The 9,305-nt window shown below is 43.2% G+C and overlaps 1 protein-coding gene across 1 annotated transcript in view; it reads left to right on the top strand.

Annotated features, from left to right (window-relative positions):
- The first annotated feature begins 3,462 nt into the window (after positions 1 to 3,462).
- LOC124385866 (protocadherin-9) overlaps positions 3,463 to 9,305 on the top strand; it is a 256,615-nt gene continuing 250,772 nt past the window's right edge. Inside the window, exons 1-2 of the mRNA XM_046849302.1 lie at positions 3,463 to 4,030; positions 4,603 to 7,751. Coding sequence (XP_046705258.1) covers positions 4,725 to 7,751 — 3,027 coding nt within the window. The 5' untranslated portion in view covers positions 3,463 to 4,030; positions 4,603 to 4,724. The remainder of the gene's footprint in view (positions 4,031 to 4,602; positions 7,752 to 9,305) is intronic.

Raw genomic sequence — 9,305 nt, 5'->3', positions numbered from 1 at the left:
TTTATCAGACTGATACCTGTACTTTGAAAAAAAAAACCTGCAACAACCCAGAAAAAACCCACACAAAGTTCAGTGAGGGTGTGAAGCAAAAGTGCAGATTCTGATGTGTTTTTTCAGCATGTTTATGTAATTTATTCAGATAATTTATGTCAGAATCTGGAATCAATGCTAGTCTTAAAGGCCATTAGCAAAGAAAACAAACTTTGTTAAATAATGCCAGGTTCCCTGGTGGTCTAGTGGTTAGGATGCGGCGCTCTCACTGCCGCGGCACGGGTTCGATCCCCGGTCAGGGAACCAACCCCAGCCATTAGGGTTGCACAAGCCAGTGCACTCTTAGTGCCGGTCCCAAGCCCGGATAAATGGGGAGGGTTGCGTTAGGAAGGACATCCAGCGTAAAAACAAGTGCCAAATCGAACATGCGAATCGTGAATACGGATGATCCACTGTGGTGACCCCTAATGGGAGAAGCCGAAAGAAAGTTTAGGCTAATGCTAACCATTTTGCAAAATGCCTTTTATCAAGGCAAAGGAAGCACAGCACGTTATACAAATCTAGTACTTGTAGAATATATAAAATAATATATAGAAAAATAGTGGTAGCTTTCATCCTAATGTTCCACACTGCAGTCAGGTGGATTATCCGAAAGCACATGCGGCATTAACAACATCGCGTATGATAATGAACGAGAAATTGGCGAACAAGTATTTTCTAAACTCAGACTGGATTAGATGCAAAACTGAAATGTAAGTCAAATATATTTTGGCGTATTAAACTGCTAGCAAACTCTCACTGGCTGAATATACAGTAAGAAATATTTGTAATTTCATTAGCATTTATAAAATGCAAACAGCACAATGTTCTCACCATATGTAGAATATATAATCGAATAATCACCATGCTTAAAGAAAGATACAATCACAGAAATTTCAATAGTTTCCACTACAAATACCATTATAACAAAGGAGCAGTTAACCATTAAAACCATTACCAAATGGTTACCTTTACACTGTAACTTTGTCTACATCATTATATTCAATGAACTTATTTTTATTTGTATTGCGCTTTTAACAATGAACATTGTCTCAAAGCAGCTTTACACAGGTAATGTGGTGATAAAGAATGTATATGTTCTTTATGAGTAAGTTTGTCCCCGATGAGCGAGCCGGTGGCGACTGTGGTGAAGGAAAAACTCCCCAAGATGGCATAAGGAAGAAACTTTGAGAGGAACAAGTCTCAAGTGGGAACCCATCCTCATCTGGGTTTCACCGAAAGTCCATTTATAGCAGATATACGATGTTGAGGTGCAGTGATGGTGATCAGAAGCAAACTGTAGTCCTGAGTCAATGTAGCAGACTGTTGACATTAACTACAGTCCAAATCCGTCCTCAAAGCTCCTGTTCTTACTCCAGAATTTCATGGAACCACCCAAACCGTCCCCAGCTGCTCAGAGTGTCCTCCAATCTCCAATTCAATCTTTTGCCCAACCCAAGAAAACATAATGGAATGTCCCCCTATTGGTCTTCAGTAGATACCACCACCAGAAATTTGAGTTGCCAAATATGTTTTATCGACCCTAGTGTCCACTAGATACTGTTTAACAAAAGCCCCAAAATAGGGAAAATAAATACTGGCGGAGATCCACAGGGTTACATCACAACACTTTCCATCCAAATAACTTCAATCCCTAAACCAGACCCTGCTAAATGCTGGGCTGCAGTTTGTTTGTGCACCCAGAAACATATCTTATCAGCCTTACATGCATAAGATAACCTTTGAAACCATTTTGAGATTATTTCCAGCAGGGCAACTACTGCCCTGTAGCTTCTCCTAAAAAAAGTAATAACTCAAAGCATTTCCCATACACTTGTCCAACTCTTTATCCAACACAATGCTGAATTCCACTACACACATTCTAATCAAGGCATCAGGTTTATAACGATGAAATCCAAATTGCAGAAAAATTTTAAATTCAGCTGATTCTGGTCACACATTTAATCGAAGATATATCTTGGTATCGCCACATGCAAGAAGCAGGAAATAAACAAAACAATAGAAACTACATACATTTCAATAGTGTCCAATACAGTTCTAACCCAGGAGCAGTTTATCATTAAAACCATTACCGAATGGTTTCCATAATGCCGTATTTCCGTGTGCATCATTAACCAAACTAACCATACAACATATAGGAATGGTCCTAATGGTGTCTAGTAAATAACACCATGTGATCTGTATGTTGCCGAAGGTGTTCTATTATTTGTAGTGTCCACTAAATATGACATAAGGCACAATAAAGGGCAAATTATCAGTAGAGATCCACAGGGTTCAATCATAAAACTGTTTTTTAAGGTCAGGAGTTCAAGCCCGAGTATCGGCTTGGGCCCTTGAGCAAGGCCCTTAACCCTCTGCGCTCCAGCAGCGCTGTATTATGGAAAATATTATGGAAATAACTTCTTATTTCTTCTCTCCGAATTCTACAACTATTTCTAAACAAGGCATCTGGTTTCTAAAGCTGAAATTCAGATTCCAGGAGAAGGCACAAGACTCCATTTCATATGTGTGCGAGAAAATAGTCCAGGACTTTACTCTGGACAATGAATTGTTGCATCTCAGCTGATCCTGCTGACACATTTGGTCCAAGATAAATCTTGGTTGAAACCTCGCTACATGCATGAACACCGACACACAAAGGCAGGGAAAAAAAAAAAAAAAAAAAACAGGAAAAAAAACACAGACATTTGGACTTTTTTTTGCACATTCAAGTGTTGCATCTCAGCTGATCCTGCTCACACATTTAGTGAAGATAAAGCATGCGCTTTGGTATCAACTCCACCACGTGCATGCGTATGGGCTACCGAGGGAGTACTGAGGCGTAAAAGGCAGGACATGTTCTCCTGTAGGGGACGCTGTTGACCGGTGAATCCTCATCCATACACGCACTAGATTAGAGCAACAAGCAAAAGTAAGAGCGCGCGCGCACGCACGCACGCACACACACACACACACACACACACACTACTCCGCATTTAAAAAAAAAAAATGTTTTAGGTTTAATGCATCCTGGGAGATATTGAAGCACGAGCCTAGGGTTGGTTTATTGATTGCACCGGATCCAAAAATTTGTATTTTTTTTTAATATATGCATATCATTTATACACATATTTTATTTCGCATTTATGCACAAATGTGTGTATTTGGTACACAAGAGGGGTGTAATGAAGGTCTAATGAATGAAGCGCGCGCTCTACGAGTTCCAGCGCCGCGTCCTTTGCAGCATCACCGTCTCCGACTCGGGCTCCGTTTCCTGACACGGATTCGAGCCAATCCTCGCGCGGAGTGGCGCTGCGCGTGCGTCCGTGCGCCAATGCGCTCGCACGAGGCGTGGCTTGGGTCTGAAAGCACGCGTCGGATCGAGCATAACTCCAAGTTTAGAGGCAGAAATGCCAGTCCTGTGCAGGAGAGGAGGCGCAGAGGAACCGCGTCTACCCGCACTCACCGATGCGCACAAGCGCGCGCGCTGCCGGTGGACGCCAATGCTGGATTAGCTTGCTTTTTTTTTTTTATGGTTTTCTTCTCAATATTAGAAATGATTCTCATCTTTAATAAAGACCATTAGAAATCTCGGAGCTAATGCACTGTATGCATCGTTGAACTTGACTCTGGGATAAATAAAAAAAGAATACAGGATGCGTTTGCGCGTCTGTGCAAAACAGGTGCTTCTAAAAACCAGCGGTTCTCCAGCTTCAGCTTTGATCATATGATGCACGGATTTTTTTCTTAATTTTTTTTCCCCCATATTTTTTGTGCATTCTTTTTTTTCTTATTTTTTAACCAGTTTCCGGACCTGCTGCTCCTAACCAGCACTGGAGGGCTTTGATATCGGAGCTCATGCGAACCAAGAGGATTTTTTCACTCCCTATGCACGACCTCAAGAGTCACTAACACACACGCACACACACACACGCACAGAGACACACGCGAGCGAGCGAGGAAGCAAGCAAGCAAGCAAGCGCGCACCAATAGACCGGGGGTAAGGCATGACTTTTGATCTCCACGCGTTTGCACCATTGCGTGTTTTTGCATTACATTGATGCTTTGCATTTTGTTGTTGTTATTGTTGTTTGTTTGTTTTCCCCTCTCTCTCCTTTCTTTGTTGCATTTGTTTGTTTTAATAATGCATGCGAATAAAGCAATGCATCTCATAATCCTCGCATGTTTCCAGACGTTTGCTGCAAAATTCTGCGAGAGGTCCTTGAAAGACGAAGCCGAGATGAATTGTATTGGTGTCCAAGATTGTGAAGCAGATCTTCCATGATAACAGAGTGGATGTTGCTTTACTGATAGAGAAATTCATGCAATTTGCTGATTAGGAGGAATTCATTCTCAGAGAAAGAGAGAGAGAAAGAGAGAGAGAGTCATTTCCTGTGCTCCCTTTTTCCCCCTTTTTCTTGGAAAGTCTCCTTGCCAATGAAGTGTTCAATTATTTACTTTAAACATGCAGTGCATTATATGCAGTACAATGTAAATACAGCAGATCAGTTGATGTGGCTTCCTAGAATCGTGTTGATTTCTCAGCCCTGTATTGTAATTGTTTATTTTTAGGATCATGCTCGACTGCTCCTTATCGAGAAAGACATGGTTTTCCTGAACGCACGGGTCTGACCACAATGCACCGAGGATAACTGTTTGAATTTAGACCGAGGAAAGACATTCGAAGTGCTGACATGGATTTAAAGGATTTTTACCTTCTGGCAACCTTTGTTGCTTGCCTGTGGCTGGATCCAGCCATCGCCCAAGAGCTAATTTACTCGATCCGCGAGGAGCTGCAAGAGAACGTACTTATTGGAAATATACCAAAGGATTTGAACATCTCCCATATGAACGCTGCCAGCAACAATCTGGTTTACCGTCTGGTCTCGAAAGCCGGCGACAACCCATTACTGAGAGTAATGAGCAACACGGGAGAGATTTTTACCACCTCAAACCGTATCGACCGCGAGAAACTCTGTCCTGGGCCGTCGTTTGAGGACGGCGAGTGCTCGTTTGAAATCGAAGTGGTCATCCTGCCGAACGACTACTTCCGATTAATCAAAATTAAGATAGTCGTGAAGGACACCAACGACAATGCGCCGATGTTTCCTTCGCCAGTGATCAACATTTCCATTCCTGAAAACACTCTGATCAACAGCCGCTTCGCTATCCCCTCCGCCACCGATCCTGACACGGGACCCAACAGCGTCCACAAATACGAACTCGTGAACGGACAGAGCACTTTCGGCTTGGATATCGTTGAGACGCAGGAAGGAGAGAAATGGCCACAGCTGATCGTGCAACAGAATCTGGACCGAGAGCAAAAAGACACCTATGTCATGAAAATCAAGGTAGAAGACGGTGGGAATCCGCAAAAGTCCAGCACAGCTATTCTTCAGGTGACGGTGACTGATGTCAATGACAATCGTCCGGTTTTTAAAGAAAGTCAGATCGAAGTTCACATTCCTGAAAGCTCTCCAGTCGGCACTTCTGTTGTCCAGCTGCAAGCTACAGATGCAGATGTGGGGTCCAATGCAGAAATAAAATACATGTTTGGTACCCAGGTGTCTCCGTCTACACGAAGACTCTTTGCTCTAAACGGTACGACTGGCCTGATCACGGTACAGCGGTCACTCGATAGAGAAGAGACTGCAATTCATAAGCTGTCAGTTTTAGCTAGTGATGGAAGCTCCAGTCCAGCAAGAGCAACCGTAACGATCAATGTGACTGATGTGAACGATAATGCTCCGAATATAGACCTGAGATACATTATCAGTCCTACTAATGGAACCGTAATGCTGTCTGAAAAAGACCCCATTAACACTAAAATAGCTCTTATCACCGTCTCGGATAAGGACACCGATGTCAATGGCAAGGTGATCTGCTTTATTGAAAAGGATGTGCCCTTTCACCTCAAAGCAGTCTACGACAACCAATATTTGCTGGAAACCTCAGCTCTGTTGGATTACGAGGGGACCAAGGAGTACATCTTCAAAATTGTGGCTTCGGACTCCGGAAAACCCAGTTTGAACCAGACCGCATTGGTTAAAGTAAAGCTCGAGGATGAGAACGACAATCCACCCATTTTTAGCCAGCCTGTTATTGAGCTGTCAGTCATGGAAAATAACCAGCGTGACCTTTTCCTCACAACCATTAGTGCCACTGATGAAGACAGTGGGAGAAACGCGGAAATTGTCTACCAGCTTGGACCTAATGCCTCCTTCTTCGATTTGGACCGCAAAACCGGGGTGCTGACGGCCTCAAGGGTGTTCGACCGAGAAGATCAAGATAGGTTCCTTTTCACCGTCACAGCAAGAGATAACGGCACTCGGGCACTGCAGAGCCAGGCGGCTGTTATAGTTACCATTCTGGATGAAAACGACAACAGCCCCAAATTTACGCACAATCATTTTCAGTTCTTCGTTTCGGAAAACCTGCCCAAGTACAGTACCGTAGGAGTGATCACGGTCACAGATGCAGATGCAGGTGAGAACGCAGAGGTGTCTCTCTCCATCCTAAACGACAATGAAAACTTTATCCTCGACCCCTTCTCCGGAGTTATAAAATCAAACGTTTCCTTCGACAGAGAGCAGCAAAGTTCTTATACCTTCGACGTAAAAGCCATTGATGGCGGTCGTCCTCCGTGCTCGTCGGTCGCCAAAGTGACCATCAACGTCATCGATGTCAATGACAACACACCCGTTGTCATTTTCCCTCCGTCAAACACTTCCTTCAAACTGGTACCACTTTCTGCCATTCCGGGATCTGTGGTTGCTGAGGTTTTCGCTGTGGACGGAGATACAGGGATGAACGCCGAATTGAAATACACCATTATCAGTGGTAACGGCAGAGGACTTTTTAGAATCGATCCTGTTACAGGAAACATTACTCTCGAAGAGAAACCCACAGTTGCGGATATCGGCCTCCATCGTCTGGTGGTCAACATTAGCGACCTTGGCTATCCAAAGTCCCTGCACACGCTGGTTCTTGTTTTCCTTTACATCAATGACACTGTGGGGAATTCGTCTTTTATCTACGACCTCATCCGTCGCACCATGGAGACGCCTTTGGACAGGAACATCGGTGACAGTAGCGAAACATATCAGAACGTGGACAATCTGAAAACCATCATCGCCATCATTACAGGCACTATGGTGGTTATCGTGGTGATCTTCATCACTGTTCTGGTCCGTTGCCGCCACGTTTCACAGTTCAAAGCGGCCCAAAGGAAGAAACAAGGTGCCGAGTGGATGTCCCCCAATCAGGAGAACAAGCAGAACAAGAAGAAAAAGCGTAAGAAAAGGAAGTCGCCCAAAAGCTCTCTGCTTAACTTCGTTAGCATCGAGGAGAACAAACCGGACGATCCAGCTCACGAACCCATTAATGGTACCATCAGCATCCCAGCTGAGCTTGAGGAGCCGGGAATCGGACGTTTTGACTGGAACACAACACCGACCACGACCTTCAAGCCCAATAGCCCTGATTTAGCCCGGCACTACAAGTCGGCTTCGCCTCAGTCGGCTTTCCACGTCAAGGCTGACACTCCAGTTTCGGTGAAAAAGCACCACGTCGTTCAGGAGCTGCCCCTCGACAACACTTTCGTCGGAGGATGTGATACACTCTCCAAACGTTCGTCCACTAGCTCGGATCACTTCAGTACCTCGGAATGCAGCTCCCAAGGAGGCTTCAAGACAAAAGGAGGGACCTTACACAACAGACAGGTAAAAGAACACTTTTACTGGTCTATAAGTAGTCCATATAGCCGCTCTATTCACTACTAAAGTGCCGCTCCTAACCTAGTTGCTAGAACTCAACAGATATGCATGCGTCTTATATGAATAGAAAAGAAAAATCCAAACATTTCACCAAAAGGTGTACTGATTTTATTTTTTTTCTATGTACCAAAAAGCAACATGTATGCGATTGTGTGTTTGATTCGATTCAGAAAGTGTTATTCTGCATTTTGTTAACTTCTTTCTCATGTGTTTGTTTGTTTTTTTCCTTCTTTTCCCCTTAATTTATACATGTCCAATTTAAGGCATTAATAATGGGTTAGCTGCTGTGAGTTGAAGGAAACTGTTAAAGCATATGTGTGGATGCTGAAGTGCGAACATTATGCTGCTCTCCGAAATTTGTAAAAGAAACATTTTTTTCTAGCCTGTCTACTCCTTTGTCATTTGACCACCCAAAACCATGTGTTTATCTGAAAACCCAGTGAAAAAACGATCCATTATTATTCATTATTTTTCTGAACAAAAATGATTTCTTCTAAACAATCATCATAAGAACAACCTGTTGCAGTAATGTTTTTCTTTCTTTTTTTTTTTTTCTTTTTTTTTTTTGGAACTACCTTTCAGTAGCTGTGTACCGTTTTCTATTTGCCCGTACCTTCACTAAACTCCTACTTACTTGCACAGCACAAAGAAGCAAACCGTTGCAGGAACACCCGTCCAGGGAAAGCTTCATGAATATTCACAAAAAAACTAACCTAAGCCATTAAGGTAGAACCGTATCCGGTCCAAAGTGGATTAGCTGTTAATAAGTCTCAAATAACATATCTAATCCCGTTTTTTTGAAGCCTCATTAGAATGAGATGCTTGTTATGTAGCACAAATAATCTCATGTTATGGAAAGGAGATTGATGGAAAGCTTGGGTGAAGGAGAAGAATGGATGGAGGGATGAAGGGAAGGGAAAGAACGAAAGCAGGAGGGATTTTTTTACCTTTAGGTGGCACTGTTGCTTCATAAGATATGGATTGGCTTTGGGCCAATATGCAGTGTGCATGCGTGTGCGCGTGTGTGTGTGTGTGTGTGTGTGTGTGTGTGTAATGTCAAAAGAGATAGAAAAGAGGAGCAGAACCCCCTTAACTCCAAATTCTCACTCTCTCTCTCTCAATCTCTCACTCTCACTCTCTTCCCCTCTCTCTTTATTCTCTATCTCTCCAGGTCTCTAGGCCTTGCATGCATCTGTGTGATTGTGTGTGTGTGTGTGTGTTTGTTAATGTATTCAACTCAGTATGCAGCTCATGGCTAATGAAGGTCTGAATGCATGGCAGATTGATAATGGCATCCGCAGATGTAAGTGATAAGGCTTGACTGTACGCGTACACACACATCTCTCTCTCACACACACACACACACAGACACACACACACACAAACAAATCATGAACACACTTCTGGGTTAGTCAAATGGGAATTGTCAATAATTTTCTTAACCTTGAAATATACACAAAGAGATGCCTCTGGTATTTATTATTTTTATTATTATTTATA

The sequence above is a fragment of the Silurus meridionalis genome, chromosome 1 (assembly GCF_014805685.1).
Source record: "Silurus meridionalis isolate SWU-2019-XX chromosome 1, ASM1480568v1, whole genome shotgun sequence".
Taxonomy (NCBI): Eukaryota; Metazoa; Chordata; class Actinopteri; order Siluriformes; family Siluridae; genus Silurus; species Silurus meridionalis.
The sequence above is the reverse complement of the archived record's forward strand: the minus strand, read 5'-3'. Positions and strand labels throughout refer to the sequence as shown.